The sequence below is a fragment of the Penicillium coprophilum genome, assembly GCF_028826855.1.
Source record: "Penicillium coprophilum strain IBT 35676 chromosome Unknown utg000002l_segment0_segment1, whole genome shotgun sequence".
Taxonomy (NCBI): domain Eukaryota; kingdom Fungi; phylum Ascomycota; class Eurotiomycetes; order Eurotiales; family Aspergillaceae; genus Penicillium; species Penicillium coprophilum.
In genome coordinates, this window is record NW_026622722.1 from 1,360,563 (window position 1) to 1,379,844 (window position 19,282).

The 19,282-nt window shown below is 48.2% G+C and overlaps 11 protein-coding genes across 11 annotated transcripts; 5 read left to right on the forward strand and 6 right to left on the reverse strand.

The window, feature by feature from the left end:
* Positions 1-128: 128 nt before the first annotated feature.
* Positions 129-1,333, reverse strand: N7500_002559 (thioesterase family protein; the record flags this gene model as incomplete). Its single annotated transcript, XM_056673705.1, has 3 exons — positions 129-488; positions 544-713; positions 1,027-1,333. The coding sequence occupies 3 exons, from the start codon at positions 1,331-1,333 to the stop codon at positions 129-131; spliced, it is 837 nt and encodes a 278-aa protein (XP_056534230.1).
* Positions 1,334-1,624: 291 nt separating this feature from the next.
* On the forward strand, positions 1,625-2,145 carry N7500_002560 (electron transfer flavoprotein regulatory factor 1; the record flags this gene model as incomplete). Its single annotated transcript, XM_056673706.1, has 3 exons — positions 1,625-1,811; positions 1,908-2,051; positions 2,129-2,145. 3 exons carry the CDS (start codon positions 1,625-1,627, stop codon positions 2,143-2,145), a joined length of 348 nt encoding a protein of 115 aa, XP_056534231.1.
* Positions 2,146-2,649: 504 nt separating this feature from the next.
* On the reverse strand, positions 2,650-3,818 carry N7500_002561 (class I SAM-dependent methyltransferase; the record flags this gene model as incomplete). The annotated part of the gene is made up of 2 exons (XM_056673707.1): positions 2,650-3,239; positions 3,290-3,818. 2 exons carry the CDS (start codon positions 3,816-3,818, stop codon positions 2,650-2,652), a joined length of 1,119 nt encoding a protein of 372 aa, XP_056534232.1.
* A 1,965-nt stretch (positions 3,819-5,783) lies between these two features.
* On the forward strand, positions 5,784-6,311 carry N7500_002562 (uncharacterized protein; the record flags this gene model as incomplete). The annotated part of the gene is made up of 2 exons (XM_056673708.1): positions 5,784-6,028; positions 6,066-6,311. Exons 1-2 carry the CDS (start codon positions 5,810-5,812, stop codon positions 6,309-6,311), a joined length of 465 nt encoding a protein of 154 aa, XP_056534233.1. The 5' UTR covers positions 5,784-5,809.
* A 149-nt stretch (positions 6,312-6,460) lies between these two features.
* Positions 6,461-8,783, forward strand: N7500_002563 (CCR4-Not complex 3'-5'-exoribonuclease subunit Ccr4; the record flags this gene model as incomplete). Its single annotated transcript, XM_056673709.1, has 2 exons — positions 6,461-7,523; positions 7,594-8,783. The coding sequence occupies 2 exons, from the start codon at positions 6,461-6,463 to the stop codon at positions 8,781-8,783; spliced, it is 2,253 nt and encodes a 750-aa protein (XP_056534234.1).
* A 1,131-nt stretch (positions 8,784-9,914) lies between these two features.
* Positions 9,915-10,910, reverse strand: N7500_002564 (putative mitochondrial carrier protein (Pet8); the record flags this gene model as incomplete). The annotated part of the gene is made up of 2 exons (XM_056673710.1): positions 9,915-10,814; positions 10,878-10,910. The coding sequence occupies 2 exons, from the start codon at positions 10,908-10,910 to the stop codon at positions 9,915-9,917; spliced, it is 933 nt and encodes a 310-aa protein (XP_056534235.1).
* Positions 10,911-11,712: 802 nt separating this feature from the next.
* Positions 11,713-12,498, reverse strand: N7500_002565 (uncharacterized protein; the record flags this gene model as incomplete). The annotated part of the gene is made up of 1 exon (XM_056673711.1): positions 11,713-12,498. The coding sequence occupies one exon, from the start codon at positions 12,496-12,498 to the stop codon at positions 11,713-11,715; it is 786 nt and encodes a 261-aa protein (XP_056534236.1).
* Positions 12,499-13,067: 569 nt separating this feature from the next.
* On the reverse strand, positions 13,068-13,989 carry N7500_002566 (Arsenate resistance ArsH; the record flags this gene model as incomplete). Its single annotated transcript, XM_056673712.1, has 2 exons — positions 13,068-13,466; positions 13,537-13,989. 2 exons carry the CDS (start codon positions 13,987-13,989, stop codon positions 13,068-13,070), a joined length of 852 nt encoding a protein of 283 aa, XP_056534237.1.
* A 715-nt stretch (positions 13,990-14,704) lies between these two features.
* On the forward strand, positions 14,705-16,039 carry N7500_002567 (acylglycerol lipase; the record flags this gene model as incomplete). Its single annotated transcript, XM_056673713.1, has 4 exons — positions 14,705-14,770; positions 14,885-14,939; positions 15,015-15,093; positions 15,205-16,039. The coding sequence occupies 4 exons, from the start codon at positions 14,705-14,707 to the stop codon at positions 16,037-16,039; spliced, it is 1,035 nt and encodes a 344-aa protein (XP_056534238.1).
* Positions 16,040-16,198: 159 nt separating this feature from the next.
* N7500_002568 (tRNA (adenine-N(1)-)-methyltransferase) lies at positions 16,199-17,676 on the reverse strand (the record flags this gene model as incomplete). Its single annotated transcript, XM_056673714.1, has 3 exons — positions 16,199-17,179; positions 17,242-17,312; positions 17,376-17,676. 3 exons carry the CDS (start codon positions 17,674-17,676, stop codon positions 16,199-16,201), a joined length of 1,353 nt encoding a protein of 450 aa, XP_056534239.1.
* A 212-nt stretch (positions 17,677-17,888) lies between these two features.
* On the forward strand, positions 17,889-18,939 carry N7500_002569 (putative Phosphoserine phosphatase; the record flags this gene model as incomplete). Its single annotated transcript, XM_056673715.1, has 6 exons — positions 17,889-17,976; positions 18,028-18,041; positions 18,090-18,166; positions 18,229-18,531; positions 18,588-18,736; positions 18,800-18,939. The coding sequence occupies 6 exons, from the start codon at positions 17,889-17,891 to the stop codon at positions 18,937-18,939; spliced, it is 771 nt and encodes a 256-aa protein (XP_056534240.1).
* Between the last annotated feature and the right edge of the window lie 343 nt (positions 18,940-19,282).

The window sequence follows — 19,282 nt, forward strand, 5'->3', positions numbered from 1 at the left end:
ACATACTTGAAATTTATGTACAAAGCGCAGGGAACTGCAGCTGTTTATCAAGTGCCCGAAAGAATGACAAGAAAAAAATCATCCGCACCCCGATGTGATCCATCTTCAAAGCTTCTTCCCCATTGTAATCACTGTGGGGCAGATCCATTGTCCTCCACAGCATCGGCCCGATCCCAGCTTTCAAGCTCAAGGTTCCGGACCCGATTTTCAATTTCAGCAATGTGCTGCCTCCAGACCTCCTTTTCCTGCTCCTGCTGCTTCCAGATTGCTTCAAATTGCTCCATGATAAAGGGTGGAATTTTCACGGTCTTACGGTTCTTCTTGTAATCGTAGATCACATTATCCTCGAAGCAACGAGCAGCAGGGCGTTGGCGGGCTTCAGACAAGATCATCACCTCGAGTCGGAATGCCGATTGGGATAAAAGATGTCCAGATGGGTCTGGAATCAGCTTGTGATAGACGGAAATCTTGTCTGGAGATTCCATGGGCTGTGTGACAGTCAGTAATTAGGTCCATTGAGTTTGGGTCTTGGGAATGCAGTACGAATTTAAAGTCCACCTTGATACTCTTCAGGATGAGCCCAATCCCCGTATTACCAACCATGTTTGACCATTCTTTCTTATTTGCGGGATCGATATGCTTGCCGATATTACGCGTCCAGTTTACTCGAGCTGTTTCGGCGTATCGAACATAGGTAACATTGTTGACGTGACCTTGCCGGACTAGTTAGTACTGCATGATCTAGGAATTGGAGAGGAGCAAATCCAAAGTATAGAGAGAGAGAGAGAGAGAGAGAGAGAGAGAGAGAGAGCGCGGACATACCCTATCATCTAGGTTAGCTTGTGTCCACAATCCAATATAGCACACATAGTAAGCGCAGCAGGTAGGGGGCACGGATGTTCTCACCATAATATCCTAATCCACCACAATTATACTTAGCATCAATGGCTCTTATCCCTAATATCGACCAAAATATCACTCAAACTCATACCTGTTCTCCCCAGACGACATTATGACGAAACAGACTACGCCGTTTCCTATCCGTGAGGAATCCCTCACTTCCAGCGATCAATTCCCGCCATTCCTTGGCCAATTGCTGTAAAATCTTTCCCCCTTCCTCAACTTGAGGTGGCTTCAGCCCAAACATCATGCACTTCCCAATCCTTCGCTTGGTCATTGTGAGCCATCGTGGATCGATCGGTTTTGATGCCGAATTGGGGAGGCTTTGGTTGTTAGGGATTGCCGAAGTTGACGAGAAGAGACGATATGTGCCAGTTGAGTAGAGAGAGATTGAGGCAGATAGCCGCGCTCGAAAAACCGATTGAGGAAGCATGTTGCGTAGTTGTTGACAGACAGTTTAGCCTCGATGTCGCAACCTGGACAGCTCTCCGATAGCGGATAACCGCCGATAACCGATACAAACAGAAGCTTGGGCCTCGGGGGGCCAGTAACCCGAGGTGAGGTCGGCTAGAACCCCGCGTAAATAGAAGGGATTTGAACTGGCCCACATATGGATTTCATATTGTTAATTTATTTTGTACATTGTCGTATTTCAGAAGGGAATGTAGACAGAAACAATGTATCCAAATTGATCCCAAAGTAGGTAATATATAGAAAATCCACAATGTCATGGGGAGTGAACCCGCTAGGCACGTCACCGATAACCTCCGAAGCCTGGAAGCCTCTCAGCCGCTTACCTTCATTGCACGACATCCCAACCGCCAAATCTTTACCAGAACAAAATCTGTTCTTGGATGGAGCAATAATGGTTAATCCTGAGCTGCGCCGGCAGGTGATTAACGTCTACAAAGGTATGAAGCCGCATACGTGAGGCCCAGCGACTTGCACACCTTTCCCTTTCAACCGTAATCTGGTCATTCACTCTATGCTAATACCCCGAGATGTAGAGCTTTTGTTCTTGGGACGGGAATATCCTCTAGGCTATCAGTATTTCCGGGATCGGTTACACCGTGCATTTGCAAGTCAGACTCAAATCACCGACGATGAGCAGATCCGCAAGGGGATAGCGAGAGCAGAGTTTGTCAAGAAAGGTAAGTGGTGTCTTTTTTTTTTTTTGCTAGGACTCCTATATCTATGTTCGGTTGCAATTGCTAATTGTTAAATCCAGAAGTGGAAGCGCTGTAAGACTAGTCCCTACATCCCTTTCCTGCCAATCTTTCATCGCATTGTCACACCTGACCATCCTGCTTGTTCCTCTATCTACATTGGTGGATTACAATCATTTGGAAGCACAGTGGAATCGTCGTACATGTCATTTTCTATTCATTGCACCCATACTTGGGCAGTGTCTGGCTAGATACACTGTGCAAAGATTCACTCCTCATTATCATGACATCATGCAAGAACTATTTGGACCCCTATCAAAAGACACTGGGCTTGGTGGGAACTGACAGGATAAAAAAACCTAGGTACTATTTGAAGCGGTACCGAACGCTGAAAAAACGATATGGAAGTGAGGCCTAATATGCTCATGGCTCTCACCTTTTCTCAGGAATGTTCAAATAATATGCATGTTAGAAACCCAAAAGACAGAACATTGAAATAAAATTGGGGGTATCACCAATACAAAGTGCAGAATGGTCACTACTTGACTTTTGCCCACCGGAACTCCAAATTGACTCAAGGCGTTCATTTCTTTTGACCCCACCAGGCGCTCACTTCAAGGCACTCGCCGCTGCCAAGTCCGCCTTTCTGAAGGAGGTCGGCTGTCATTGCAGCCCACCATCGGTCCCATTCGTCACGGCCCTTTCCGCTAGACTCCATCAGTATCGGCTCCAGTCCTTCAATCATCTGGATTGTGGTGAGGAGAGCCGTGCGCCGGATGGAGATCTGCTCTGGAGTCAGGGCCTTTCGTGGACGGTTCTTGGAATCCCTGCCTTGACCGTCTCGCTCCCAGCGCAAATCACCCAATGGGATTGCGACCCGGCGACTGTCGACATTTTCCAACAAGTCCACTTCGGAGTTGAAGGAAAGACCGATGGTCGCACACGGGAGCGCCGTCAGCTTGAGACGGTCAAAGGACTTCTCCACCCATGAGTTATAGTCAACCACGAACTTATTCTGTGCTCGCGTGAATGGTGTGGCAGAGGAGAATGTATAAGTAGCCGTTGCATCGGCAATTTCCTGATCTTTTGATGTGGTTTTGCGGGCAGGAGCAGGATTAGGCAGGAGCGAGCGGAAGCTCCAATCCGAATCCCACACCTCCAAAATTCCCCGGACTTCAGCACCCGCAGGGGTTCACTCAACCCCGATGCAGATTGCGCCGGACTGGAAGGACACATGCCGGCATCTTTAATGAACACGAAATCAAAATAGTCGTCCGGGAAGGGTAAGCGTGGTTGGCGTAGATCATGACGTTTGAACTGCCAGTTCATTCCCTGCTTTCGCATATCTGGTGCGATGGAGATGACATCTATGCCGGCAAAAGCCACATCCGGATGGCCTCGACGGGCGAAGTATTCGTGGCACAGACCAGACCACAAACCGGACCCGCAGGCGATCTCCAAGATGCGTTTGGGCGGTCGGTTGGCTAAGTGGGGGTTGCAAAATGGGCCGCCGAGGACGCGCAGTAGCATAAACGTGCGCAGGCTTTGGCGGTGGATCTCGGGTAGGTCGCAGGGCAGAGGGTAGACATTATCCGGGTCACGAAAGTAGGTGCGGTCACCCTGGCGCATTAGAGGGTATGTTGAGTAGTCCGTATGGGAACTCAAGGACGAGGAGGAGGTTGCAGCCAATGTCGAGCTCAGGTTGGAGTGCAAATCGGACCCGGAGGCGGCGGCTGAGAATCCCATCGCCATTATTTCCAAATCACTTTCCTCAGGTATCTCGATTGGTGTCCCCTATGACTCTGAAGATGGGTTGTGGGTTCGGTCGCATTCTCGGCGCACTGAAGATTTCATGAACGAGGCATGCTTTTTTTTCTTCGAAGGAGCCTTTTTTTTATCAGAAAGAAAATTTCGAGGAAAATAGGTATTCAAATCGAAAAATTGAAAATAGAGTCAGGACAAGATTGACGGGGACCAAAGCGGGTTCGGAAATTATCCTAGTGCAGCCGGGGCGCGAAGCTGAAGAAATTTCTTGTTCAACGTCAAACAAAAGCTCAGATTGCAGCAATTTTCGTCGACGTAGAAGTAAACTGTTCAAGAAGAAGAAACGGGGGAGAGGGGAGAGAGGAAAAATAGAGCAGGCCTAGTCCTGTTAATTGACCCCTGGAAGTTGAGAATATCCACTCGAGTCTAGTTTGGGCTCGTGGTAATACTCTGCCTGGTACTCCGTACTCCGGACAACATATGTACTTTAACAAAAAATATTGAATCGTGCACTCCGTAGTTTATCCTTAATCCTTGTTTTCCCTTTTTTTCATATAAGTAATAATCGTTGACATCATGACTTTTTACAACCGGAAATGCTATACCTCGGGACTATAGGACCCGAACTGTACCGTCTATGCTCTTGAAGTCTAGAACCATACACGTCAACTGGACTGATTCAGGGCAATGCCTCTTCTAGTACGGAGTACAGACAAGATTGATAAGATACAAAAGTACAATATATATACGGAGTACCAATAGCCTCATTAGACATGTCTCTAATTCAAATACTGGATAAGTGTCGAAGATCCCTACCATGTCCATGTCTGTAATCCACCGAGTCATTTAATCAATAATTGGATGCCAGGGCCCAACATTTTGAGACTTCACCCGCCATGGTCTCTCTATCTGATACATTGTATCGGGTTACCCCGTGCCCAACGCTAAGTCCCAGGCATTTGTCTACGGCATCGGCTATTCCACGCGATCACCTTGGTCTACACTATGATCCGTGCCCTTTCCGCTCTCGGCAATGAATATTAGACAAACGTACCTGCAGACACCGATACGAGAATTCGATCGACAACATAGCATCTGCCACGTACTTTTTTTTTTGGAACTAGTTTAACTTTTTAAGACACGGGGAGTTGAGAAGGCAAATATGATGGGTAAGATGGCAATTGTAAATAATTTAGTGTGGTAGAGCATTGAGGCATCCTTTTTGGTAAATATGCGAGTACACTGGGTCTGTGCTAACTTGCAGTAGTTATACATGAATGGAGTACATGTATCACCTGTATGATATCTCTATGTTGTACCTATGGTGTATGTTGTATATCCATTACTACATTAGGGCTTAAACAAAGCTTGCCTATGTGGTATCTCTAATGTCATTATCCAAATTTATCTCAAACCCCCTCTATTTAGAGATCATTTAATAGTTCATTTACTCAGTATAGCCACCAGATTAGGGTGATGTTTTAGGCCTTTCAACAATAATCACTATATTAAAAGAAACGACCAATTTATGGGATACTCTGTCCTTAATCATACGATAATGAAATTTGTGGGAATCGAGCAATGATCAGTCCATTGGTGGCTTTTCTGTCTTGAGCAGTTCACACGCACAGGGGAAGGTGCCCTAAACTAATATATGACACAACGAGACTCTCCTATGACTCTCACCTACTCTGTACAAAGGGCAAGATCGAAAGGTCATTCACAATTTTAGAAGTATTAGATATTATTAGTAGTGGCTGAGACTACGGAGTAGACAGGTCATTGTCCCTTTCAATCCCAAACCCAGGCCTCCCTCTTTGCTGGACCCCTTGGCGATATATCTACTCCGTATACAACATCTATGATAATCCTAGATTTATTTCATTGTACATGCCCCCGTAATGTTCGCTAGCTTCAAACAAGATGTTTAGGCAGAATCAAAATCCAATGCAGGTTCGACTTACCAAAGACGATTGCAGATGCCCATGGGTTTGGTGGGCAATGTTGACCACGTGGCTGGTTTTCATATAAGCAGTCCAATTGATCAAGAAGTAACGCGAATGTGTGAGATAGATGAATCGATCACTATCGGACTGTTCCCTTCAAAAAAAAAAGCTTCACAACAATCGAGAGACGATTGTGTCTTGGCAATTCAAGCTCAAAAGCTGGCAAAAGACTTGGCCCTTGCGGCGATTCACGTGACCCCGTGACTCCCGCCTCGCTGCAAACCACCAGTGTCCATCTCAAGACGTCCCCATCGACCTAGAGACAATCGTCTGGTTTGCTCATCTTTGCTACGTCAATCTTGCCCCGCTGGTTTTGTTCGACTCCTTATCACTCGATCTTTTCTTACTTTTTCCTACCACTCCTTCTTTTGACCATTCCGCCCAATCTCCGCCCTTAGGTACTGCTCCATTGCACACCTCGAAGATACCCTCAGTGCCAAAGTCACCGACCTTCAATCGTGGTTTGATACAGTGATTTTGCCTTAGGCCTCTATGTGGAAGAAGAGAAGAGAACGTCTCCGATCCTCTCCTCTCCTCTCCTCGACCCAACTTAACTTAGCGCCGCCCACCAACCAACAGGTTTTCCACCAGGGAAACAAAACACGGTCTCGTCTGCCACGTTAAATGGCAGATGGTACCTACAGGTTCCAGCAGCCTGGGGCCGGGCAGTTCTACTTCCAAGCTCAAGCACAGCAGAACCCTCACCAGCGACACATTGTTCGAAACGGGACCAATTCTCCGACGGGTCGACTGAAATTCAACACCGACACCCCCTCTCCCTCACGATCCCCTGCCCTAAACCAGGCTGCTGCTCTCAGTCCTTTCAACAACATGTACGGCCAAACTCACCAAGGTCAGCATGTCATGATGAATGGCGGTCAAGCCCACCAGCGGTTTGGCATGCCGATCCCAAAGTTCCAATCACAAACCCACCACTCTCATCACACGCAACAGCCGCATCATCACGCCCACCACACACAAGCGACCCACAACCTCACTCATCAACACAATTTCCCCAGCGGCGCACTAGCCACTACAACAACCTCTCATTTCACCTCGACTCATTTGCAGAATGGCGTACCGACCGCGGACGATGATCTTGATGAATCAATGAATGAGCACTGGCAGCAGCAGCTCCAGCTTGCGGCAGAATCAAGACAAGCCACTTCTCCCCACTACCATGCCCGTGTTATTGCGCAACAAACGAAAGGCATCCAGCTCATGTCCAATCAAACTGACACAGAAAGTGGGACGGATGGGCGCAATGGTGCATCTGCGGGGAAGCCAGCCAGTCGACAGGGTTGGAATGCGCTTGATTTTGGTGGCCAAGGATTGCGCGCTTTGACTACCTCCTTGTTCAACTATGGCTTCATTGAGAAACTGTACCTCAATTCTAACAAGTTGAAGGTGTTACCCCCGGCTATTGGACAATTGCGGAAGTTGACCCATCTGGACCTGTCAGGCAATGACCTGACGGAGCTACCAGAAGAGCTTGGCATGCTTTCAAACCTGAAGAAACTCCTTCTCTTTGATAACAACATTCGCACCCTTCCTTACGAAATGGGGTACCTTTACCGGTTGGAAACCTTGGGCATTGAGGGCAATCCCCTGAATGATGTCCTCAAATCTCAAATCATGAAGGATGGCACAAAGGCTCTCATCAAGTACCTGAAAGAAGAGATGCCAGGTGCGTTTCAATTGCTTCATTCCCCCTGGATTATTTGTGCGAAATTGTTCGCTAACTTCATCCACTACAGTTCATCTACCTCCTCCTGACCGTGATTGGGTTATCCTCGATGATACTTCAACCTCGTCCAACAGTAATACGGAAAAGATCACCGTACTGTCGTACAACACCCTGTGTGACTCTTCTGCCACCCAATCGCATTACGGCTATGTACCCTCACGTGTCTTGTCATGGGAATACCGCCGCGAGCTTATTCTCAACGAATTACGATCACATAACTCAGATATTGTCTGCCTTCAGGAAGTTGACCAAGGAAGTTACAACAATTTCTTCCGGGAGCAGCTTGCCTACAATGACTACAAAGGTGTCTATTGGCCGCGTGGTCGTGCAATGGGCATGCAGGAGGAAGACGCCCGGATGGTTGATGGATGTGCTACATTCTTCAAGGGAAGCAAGTATATCCTGTTGGACAAGCAATTGATCAACTTTGGTCAGACAGCCGTTCGTCGACCAGATGCCAAGGGCCAAGATGATATTTACAACCGACTGTGGCAGAAGGACCATATCGCCGTTGTGATCTTCTTAGAAAACCGGCAAACTGGTGCTCGCTTCATCAGTGTGAACGCTCATCTGTACTGGGATCCGGCCTTCAAGGATGTCAAGCTTATCCAAACTGCGATTCTGATGGAAGAGATTACCAAACTATCAGATAACTATGCCAAATGGCCCGCTTGCACAGACAAGACCGCATTCCGCTTCTCAGAGGCCGAAAGTGGCTCAGAGAGCGCGCCTGTGGTGGAACCGGCTCCATCGATGGAATACACCAGTGGCGATCAGATTCCCGTCCTCATGTGCGGTGATTTCAACTCTTCGCCAGGGTCTGCGGCTTATAACTTGATCTCCACCGGACGACTTCCCGAGGCCCATCCCGATCTGGAGAAGCGACTTTATGGAAACCTCAGCCGGGTTGGTATGACACATCCTTTCAAGTTGAAGTCAGCATACTCCGCTATGGGAGAACTGAGCTTTACCAACTACACCTCCGACTTTACGGCCATCCTTGACTACATCTGGTACTCTTCCAATACCCTCCATGTGTCGGCATTGCTCGGCGAAGTGGATAAGGAGTATCTACGCCGCGTGCCCGGGTTCCCGAATTTCCACTTCCCTAGTGATCACGTCGCGTTGCTTGCGGAGTTTACGGTAAAGGGCAAGAAGGGCAAGGTGGTAGAGGCAGACTTTGGGCCACAACGGCACTAACGACATGGAAGCATTTGAGATCTTCGGAGATGGGGTGTTTTTCGAACCGGTTTCTTTTCTTCGTGCTTGTTATTTCGGAATCTTTTTGGGTGGTGGCTCTCTAGCCAGCCGTCTTATGGTGTTTCTTTACGTATCTCTTTTCTTTCTCGTGCTTTTTTTTCTCTCTCCTGCTTATGAACGTCCTTCCTGTTCCTTTTGCTTATCCTCCTCTGTATCCTCTTGATTTGCTAGCGGAGTATTTGTTCCTCGAACAATGGTCCTGCCTCGTGTCCTCTGATTGTAGTGAAACGGGTGCGGCAGCCTCCATTTACTCTCTGGCGTTCTCTCTTCCCTCCAAACTCCCCCTCTTTGTCCCTCAGCCTCACTCTCTACATCTCCTGTGTCTTCTTCCATTAAGTTTCCTGATTTATCTCGGTTTCATCTCACCTAATCTCTAACGTCATCTGAGACGGCTTCACGACGCTTAGGATCGGGGATTGGTGTTCGGGGGGAACAGGTGGTGAAGGGTATCTGCTTATTGCCCGTGACGAGGTCGCTTTCTGTCTTTTTTTTTCTGATCAGGCGAAGGGAGTTCTGTCTGTTCTGTGTACGTGTTTATTGTGCTATCCGTCATTTGCGAGGTTCAATCAAGAATAGAGCGTGGCTTTGTTCATTTTCAGTCGGTGTTCTTTTGTAGCCATGGTCAGCAGACTTGCTGGTAACTGTAAACCAAGATGACCTTTCCATAGAGTCTGGGGTATGATGCTTTGATGCTTGATCGTGCACTGTAATAGACGCATGATTGTTGTCTTCCACTACTGTCTCCCTTAGACTCGCACGCGGAGCATGCCCGGGATATGATGAGACTAAGAAGCATGACATCTGCAAAGGACTTTTAAAAGCTAGTAAATCTAGAGTTAGCCCTGTGTTGGTCCCCGATACTCTGCTCTATATGCAATGCACACATCTTCTATAGAGCATGGGCGCTTATAATGTAACGAGGGAAGGCTCTCAAGTCCCTTGCATTCTATAGCTTGGGGTGAATTCAGTGGTTTTCACTCTATTATAGCACAAATAAAGGAGGAGAGTGGTTATATTATCTATACACATTATATGATGCATTTGGCTTGGGACGATCTCCAACCATGCCAACTACGAGGCTTGATAATTGCACAAGTAGATCTTACTCCCCTCATAACACCCAATATATAGCCCACTTCCCACAACCGCTGCCACACAAGTCAAGATAGATCCCCGAAACAACCCAGCTACCCCCTCCTTCTGCAGCACATCTCGAGCAATAGCAAATGCCCCGACACGGGGTGGTAAGCCGGGATTACCTTTGAGACTCGACCGGGCGCTGCCTGCCTGTTCACCAACCGCAAGCCTCATCCTTGTCTTGACCACATGGATAGGAACAAAGAACCAAGACGCACAACCGCCCGCAACACCAGCACTTAGAACAGTTGCTTCAAGTTGCTGTCTGACATCATCTTTCTCTGTCTTCCACCGCTTAAGCAAATCCTCTTTGAACATCTCATATAAACAAAACGTAAGACAAATATTCGGTAATTGACTCGCCACCAGAGCAGTATACCCAGCCCACAATCCCGAAGGATATTTTCGGAATTGTCGAATTATCTCCATTGTCGGAGACGGGCCCCCTTTGGCATGAAGTGGCCGCTGAAAAACCTGAGCATTCTGCTTCAATACCTCAGCCGGGTTCTGGACAGCGCAAGCGAGTAGTTCAGCGACAGCACTGCTAGCGACGTGAATCAAGGGTCGCGGGACGCCGAGCATATATCCAGCAGACTGTGCATTCTCGAACGCTACTTTTGAGGCTTCGTATGCTGTGAAGAAAGCTGCTGACGAAAGTGTCCCTGCGACGAAGGTTGGTCCGAAGCCTTGGTACAACCCGCTGAAGAGGGTGCGGTTGAGTGTGCCATTTAGATGCTTGTAGACGCTATTGTAGACTGGAGATTGCATGCGTGTTATTACTGTGTCCATTGGGTGGATGGCGCCTTCGCTAGCTAGAGCGGCGATTATGGCGGCCTTTGTTTCAGGTTAGATAGGAGAGGGTCTGGGGAGTAGATAGTGGGATGGGTGTATTCTCACTGTTGTTACTTCTGCGCCATCGAATGTGGTCATTTTTGTTCCAATATCACAAACCAATGCAAAGAGATGGTCGCGATTCTATGCTGGATGTATAAAAAAGACTGTGAAGAGGTTGACGTCGGTGTCCGCGGACCCCGACCTGCGTTGGAGAATTTTTTGACTCAGACCTGCGCGATTTGTCTGAGTTAAGTATTATTTTCAACTTGATATAAAAGGAGGCTGACACTTATTGTTGACATGTGTTATGTTTTCTAATTAGTAAACATACTTGGGCTTTGCTTCTCTGCCATTGATTAAGCCATTGAGACCAAACCATACTAATATCTCGATATAAAAACACCATAATCAATCAAACCAGAGGCGGAGGCCGCAGCATCACAAATTTATAGAAAGGGTCAAATTGGCCCAGGCCGTCAATTTTCTCGCAAACTATCAAATGCACCAACATGTCCAGCAAACCAGCTCTTCTCGAATGCGTACCTCCATCTATATTTCTATACACCTGCTTGTACTTTCCGACGTTTACTCAACCAGAGAAAAAGTAAAGCCACACTAGCACAGATGTATGAGATACCACAGAATACTTGGGCATTTCGATATGGATAATGGGATCCTAGACGGCGTAATTTGAGTGCTATAACCTCGGAGACTGTACTTTTATTTTAGCTCAATATCCTCAAGAACGTTTGTGAAAATCTTACATGTTGTAGGGAGAACAATAACAGACCATGACAAAGAGAGGAGCGATTGGAGCTGCTCCAATCCCGCAACCTCAACACACAAAGGTCCCACAGTCTATAAGTTCAGCGGCCACGTATAGTCAGTATGAAATGAATCAACTTACGACCCAAAACACCCCGAGAATAGCTCCGCTAATGAAAGCGAAGAGAACAAGCACCCCGTAGGATGTCGAGGGGAGCCAAATGACGAGACAAGCAATGCCACAAAAGCAAGTCAAGAGGCCGGCGACCTCAATCCTGCCAAAATGATCGCTGGCAATGCCAATCAGTGGCCGACCAACAGCAGTTCCCAAGTTCAAAATTGCGTTGACAATTGTAGCTTGGTTGTCCGAGAGTCCAATCGAGCGTGCATAATCGGGAAGTGAAAACAGCAGGCAAATATAGCCAAGCATACTGAGAAAAGCCCATGAGAGCAGTAGAAGAACATCTAAACGACGCAATAGTTTCACATCGAATCCCCGCTGGAACGGCTGTATAGCTTCATTGCGAGTTCGGATGAGTAGGATGGCAATGATCAGCATTGAGCAACTAATAATCGCCGTCAACCGCAGAGCCCAAGCAAGAGATATATTCTGAATGATCGAGCCATCCATAAATGAGAATATCAGCCCACCAATACCTGAGCCGGCGGCACTGATTCCGTTGGCAAGACTTCTTTTCTTATCAAACCATTGAGAGAGAACAGGAATGCTTGGTACATAGATAAACCCAACTCCAAACCCAATCAAGACTCCTTGTGACAGATATAGCTGCCAGATTCTTTCCGAAAAGGACGCAGAGACGTATCCCAATGCCAAAAGTCCCAACCCGAGCAACATCGGCAACTTGGTGCCGTACTTGCGAGCGATGATTGTAACAGCAGGGGCCACCAACATCGCCATGGAGAAATTCAACCCCCCAATGAGGGCAAAGTCCATAGGAGTAGCTTCAGGGAACACCTTGTTCGAGAGATAGTGGGCCAAGAACACGCCATATGACTGTTAGAATATGAGCTGAATGGTTGCTAACGTGACTGATATAGAAGCAACGCACAGAGACCGCGCCCCAAGTGAAGCAATTGATAGAAAAGCATGCAGCCACACACACCCAGCCATACCCACCATCTGGGGGAGAAGTGTTGGAAGAAAGCGACATCGTAAAAAGAAGAGAATGCGGGGAACAACGTCTCTGGTGGGTTTGCTTGTCCAATATTCTCAACCCTCAACAAATTATACTTATTAATATCGAGGAAACGAAGAATATTTAGAGACAGGCCATCTTAACTACACGCTATGACTTTCTACTTGCCGAATGTGGTATGTCACTGTTACTTGGCATTGCTACTTACAGAATGATCGGCAAGACTAGAATACAACTTCGCTAGCATGGCAAATGCACTAATGGTTTTGATGAGTCTGCATAGATCTCACTCTCCAGATAAATAAGTACCCTCTATACTTTTCTATGCTTTTCACTTAGCAGTCGCATCTAGCCTTTCTTCCTTCCTTTTCTTTTCCTCCCGCTCACTAAAACGATCACCGAAAAGACCAATGTGAGGCCGCATCAGAATCGTATATTTGACAAATTCCTCCATGCAATCCACCAGACGATCTCGGTTACCACTGGGCATCAGTCGTTGATCTCCTGGCTGCCCTTCATCCGGAAACTGGGTATATGCCTTGGGAATCGAGGACTGATTGGGAATGGTAAACATACGCATCCACCGACCTAGGATACGCAAAGAGTTGACCGCATTGAATGATTGGGATCCACCGCACACCTGGGCGATGGCCAGTGTTCGGCCTTGGGTGGGACGGACGCTCCCGGTACTCAACGGAATCCAATCGATCTGATTCTTGAAAACAGCAGTCTAGCGTTACGGAAAAGCGTGTAAGTAAAGATTGCATCAAATATTAAAAATATCATGAAGAGTCACCCACCAAATTGCCGTGCTGTTCAGGCGAGACCCAGACATGACCGTCGCTCCATAAACTGAGTTCTCGGAGCTCCTGTACTTTGGGATGAGAGACATCACTCTCGTTCTTCATGGGGAGACCTTCGGGGTCAAAGACGCGTACGTCACAACCAAGCCGGAAGAGGATACGTGAAGCTTCCAATGCCACCAGTTTGGAATATGACCTTTTTCGAAGACTGCCATAGAGTACTAGAACTTTTAGCCTCTGGTTTGTAACCCGCAGGTTATCTTCTGCCATATCCGCTACGGTGCTCAGGTCTAAGTTGTTGATCCAGTCCTCCGTTGCATTGTCCTCCAGAATAAACGGTCGATACTTCTGGCGGATATCGGGGCTATCTTCACTCAGAGATAATGCCAGAGAGCGATATGAGACAGTGGGTTGAGTGGTTGAAACCACTGAAGGAACGGTGGAGGACATTCTTGCTGGATATCTGGGGCGCAGCAGCGATCGTGAGATTGCTGGCCTAAGCGTCAAGGGCACTCTTTGTGTGAGGTAGGATAACATATATCCCAAAGTCCAAAGGTAAACAAAGAATTAGACTAAGAAACATTGATGTTGGCATGATATAGTACCTCTTAAAGAGTATGTCACTGGTCCAACATGATTGGACAGGGCCTTGGATTGGAAATTGGGAGCCAATTGAATTCGAGTGGACCTGGAGACCCGTGGACCCCAGGGGCTCTTACAACCTTACAAACCTGAAGGATAAATATTTATTCTTGAGTGCTCAGCCCTGAAGGCGATCATGGGCTATAACAATCTATGATTGAAGACAGGAAGAGGAAAGAAGAAAGGGGGGACAGTCACAATCGACCAAGGCTGGCAAGTTTTATGAGAGCGACATAAGCTGACAACCCGGGAACATGGTTGATATCCCTGAGATTGGAAGCATCAATTCTCTGGATAATTCTAGTCACATCCTATTTCCGATTGTTATGTTGTAGATATTTTTGTGCAAATGGATAAACTGGATTTAATGTCCATTTCGGGGCTGGGTGGATCTGAATCGCGTTAGTATCGTGGCTTGACATTCCTGCCGAGGTAGGGCCCGAGGCCGTGTCCATGCTAAAACATGCCCTCCGTCTCTTCTCTAACCACAACTCAAGCTTCTGTACAAGTTCCAGTAGCCGAAATGAACACAGAAGAAAGCGTGCACACTCTCCCAGACGGCCTTGAGCTGTATGCCAAGACATGGAAGGTATGCTTGAATTTGCACGACAGCTTGGATCCCTATCTAAATTAGCTGAGATGGACTCCAACCTCAAGATAAGGATATTGATCTCCAACGCTAACCATATGCTCTGCTCTATAGACAAGCGAATCCCCACTTGCTGTCCTGGCCTTTATTCATGGCTTCAGTGACCACTGTGAGTCGATTATATCTGTTCTGAGCAATAAGCCAGGACAGCCCAGCATTCATAATATAGCTTGTTGACCCAAAGACTCCCTAGGCAATGCCTACCACGATCTGTTTCCAACACTGGTCTCGGCAGGTATTGAGGTCAGGTCTTTCGATCAGCGGTAAGTGTTGCACCAGCAAGGCCAAACCCTATCCTGATATCCCAATATCAACACTCGCAAAGAAGACGATCTATCTCAATGTATTCACCCTAACTGATAACCCAAAACTAGAGGATGGGGCCGCAGCGTCAAAAAATCCCGCGACCAGGGCGACACAGGCCCAACCTCTCTAGTTCTTGCAGACATCCACTCTTTCCTGCAAAGCCTGCCATCCCGCCCTGACTTGCCCCTCTTCCTAATGGGCCACAGCATGGGCGGCGGACAAGTCTTGAACTACATTTTCCACCCAGAGTCACCTTACAACGAAGACAAAGCCAGCCGACCCAATCTCAGCGGCGTACTTCTGTACTCCCCTCTAGTCGCCATCCATCCATCATCCCGGCCCTCAAAGCTGACCATCGTAGCGGGACGGATGGTCGCAAAGCTGATCCCCCATATGCAGCGTTACTCCCCACTTGATGCGAACTTGCTGTCTCGTGACAAGGACACAGTCAAGGAGTTCGTGGATGATAAGCTGTGCCATGATACGGGGACTTTGGGGGGATTGGCCGGCATGTTGGATCGCGGTATTTGGTTGGAGGGGATGTTTGAGGCTGGGGATGGGGCTTGGGTGAAGAGTGACCTGCCATTTTGGTTTGGGCATGGAGATGGGGATCTTATTACTAGTTATTCTGCGACGAAGGACCTTGCTGAGAAGTTGACGGAGAAGGGTGGGGATGTGACCTTTTGTTCTTATGAGGGGGCTTATCATAAGTTGCATGCTGAGTTGCCTGAGACCACGAACAAGTTTTTTGCGGACGTGAAGGCTTTTATTTTGGATAAAGTGCCTAAGACGGAGGGAACGGTTGTTCAGAATGAGGAAGAGGGTGTTCCACGCGTTGAGGGAGAAGGCATAGACCCTGCCGCTCAAGGAGATGTGGAGACCGAGGATAAAGCAAAGCTGTGAAGTGACTATTTCTTGTCATGACATCTTTCCAGGTCTCTTGATAATATTATTCTCACAATTATCTATATGGTACAAATGGCTTCAGTCTGTAATAGACATGCAATAGAATACAGGTATATAGTACAGGTACAGGATTTTGAGGCTTGCAATAGTCGAGAACTAACGGTCTTCAATCCGCCGCCAGACTGCCACGAAGCCGCCGCCCTGGATACGCACTCCGACCTTCGGCCGGCAAACCAAGACAGACTCTCCTCCCTTGGGAAGCTCCTCGGTAGTGGATAGCTCAGATGCATTCTCGGTGGCGATAGACTGCTCATCAGCCTCAGCAGGAGTGGCAATCTCACTATCTGAAGCGGCAGCCCAGGACGCTGGGTCGGCACCGGACTTTTTAGTCGCAAAACGCACATCCCATGTGCGACCGCCGCTGATTCCGGAGCCGAGCTCGATTACCTTCTCCTGAACAAGAGGCAGTCGCTGGTCCCGGATCAAATGCAGACACTCGCCAATCTGCGTGATACTGGGCATGAACACCACCAGGAGGCCATCGCGCTTCAACATCGGGGTAACGTGCGGGATCCTCAAGTTCGAGGAAGGCATGTCCAGAATCACATGGGAAAGGAACGGGTCAACAGGGTTTCCCCCAGCCAGTGTAGCCAGTCCAGTCTTTTTCCGCTGCTGCTTCTGCTGGGCGATCCAGTTTTCGACAGGGCCCACATAGAAATCAATATTGCCCGCGTAGACTCCACGGCGGAATCCCCGGACGTTTTTCTCGGCCAGCGCAGCGAACTTCGGCGATACGTCGACGGTGTGAATGATGGCGTTGCGCTGCGCTCGCCACGCATTCCATTCCTCCTGTGCTGGATCCGCAATCTGCTCGGCGGGTTTATCTCCTGTTTGTTCCATGTCCTTTTCACTCGGCCTGGTGATACGGCCTTCAAGATAGTTGATCTGGGATTGCAATGGACGAGGCGGAGGGGTGGTATTGGCGGCGTGAATGGCACGCGCCAGGTGTAGTGTTAGGGATCCATGGCCTGTTCCGGACTCGAGGATTTCCAGGGTGGGTTGTATTTCGCCCGCGGCAGGAGTGTTGACATGAATGTCGAGAAGGGAGGCAATCAAATTGGCATCTTGTGGATAGATCTACTGGGATAGCGTGAGTCCAATGTATCTCCGCATCTGATCCGTCGGAGTGATGCGCGTACCGGCGTGACCAAGCGAGGAGTCAGGGCGACATATTCTTCTAACGTTGGGAGGCTGACGCGGAGATTCAGGCCTGTATATCACATAAGTGTCAGTGTCATGTCTAGGGAGTATCGATGAATTGGAGTTTATTGACCTTTGCGAGACTGCACGGTGTCCCAGACCCGTTTCCCAATGATACTATCATGTTCTACAGCTCCGCGAGGAGTCTGCAGTTTTTCACCTCGCTTCAATGCCTTTGATAATGAAGGCTGTTTGCCGTGTAAAATGACCCGGTCTCCCTCTGCGCCTTTCGTTAGCCCGGTGGTAAGAATAGCCGTTGCAGCACCTTTACCTTTTATGATGGAGAAATTGGTGTCAATGGTCCGAGAGCGCAATGCGCCTGGTGTTGCAGTCACACCAAAGATGCGCTGCAGGGCCTGGCGCAGACGAGACATGGTGCCTAACAATATATCAATATAAAGTCCGACGTAATAATAAAAACCAGAAAAGGAAAACTTGGCTGATCGAGACTAGCCCGCTGCGGTACCGGTCGACCCACCCCCGAGTTCACCGAATCGAGGGGCACATCTTTAATTTCAGGGCTTCTCTGTTCTTTGCATTGTACATTTCATACCCTTTTCTTCTTTATTTGACTTCTATTGCTATAATGACTTCGAAAGCTCTCCCATATATGGAGACCGAGCCTAAGCTCATCTTCTTCACCGATTTTGATGGAACAATTACAGTCGACGACAGTAAGTACTTCCTCATATAGTGCCTTACATGGATGCTAACTAGAATCGCAGGCAATGACTTCATGGTATATTGCATCGCTAGCTTCCCCTAGATCCGTACTAATACGACTTAGATTGATAACCTTGGCTTTGGCCGGGAAAAGCGCCTCGCGTTGGGCGACCGGGTCCTGAACGAGACTTTGAGTTTCCGGTAAGTGTTGAAGGCTCTGTCTATTTCACAAGCAAGCCCTAACGAATACTTCTTCGCTATAGGGATGCCTTCCGCGAGATGCTTGAAAGCATCACGACCCCATACGACAAGTGCATTGAGACCCTGTTAAAGAACATGAAGCTGGACCCATACTTCGAGGAATTCTACCACTGGGCCAAGGATAACAATGTTCCTATTGTCATCCTGTCATCTGGCATGCGACCCATTATCAGCGCCTTGTTGGAGAAGTTCCTTGGCCACAAGCCAGCCAGCCACCTCACCATCATTTCCAACGAGCCCGTGAGCCGGGATGGCAAGGATATCAACAGCGAGGGTGGCTGGCAGATTGAGTATCATGATGACAGGTAAGGAACTCAATCAGATTAGCATTCGCCCAGCCTCACTGACAATCGTTCACCAGTCACTTCGGACACGACAAGTCCCTGGAGATTAAGCCTTATGCCACGTTGCCGGAAGGAGAGCGCCCAATTCTTCTGTACGCCGGAGACGGCATTTCTGATTTGTCCGCGGCCGCAGAAACCGATCTTCTCTTCGCCAAACAAGGCAAAGGTATTCATCTGCCCAAACCGCCTTGAACCAAGATTGCGAGACACTGAACTAACGTCGTTGCAGATTTGGTGACCTACTGCCAGCGCCGGGGAATGCCCTACACGACTTTCGAGAACTGGTCCACAATTCTCTCGACTACCAAAGACATCTTGAGTGGCAAGGTGTCACCGAGCGATGTGGCTGCTAAGGCTTCGCTCGGGTAGAAGGGAGGTAGACATATATAGACATGTAACTAGACGGACGTGAATGTTGACGATGGACATAAATTGCACATAAATCTAGACAAGGATAATGAAAATGCCAGTGAAGAAATAAGACTGGCCAAGTCAATGAATCACCAAAACAAATATTAAGCATCAGACAAAGGCTAGGCCCTTCAGGAGTCACCGCCTTCAGGGTCCAAGCGTCGAGGGTGAAATGCGAACTTCAATCTTCCAACAGAGTATACTCGACCATTATATTTCAGAGTTGACCGAACCTGGTCTTCTCCTTTGCCCTATACCTTTGCAATTGGTGGGCATCATGCGACAGTGCGCCTCGCTTCTT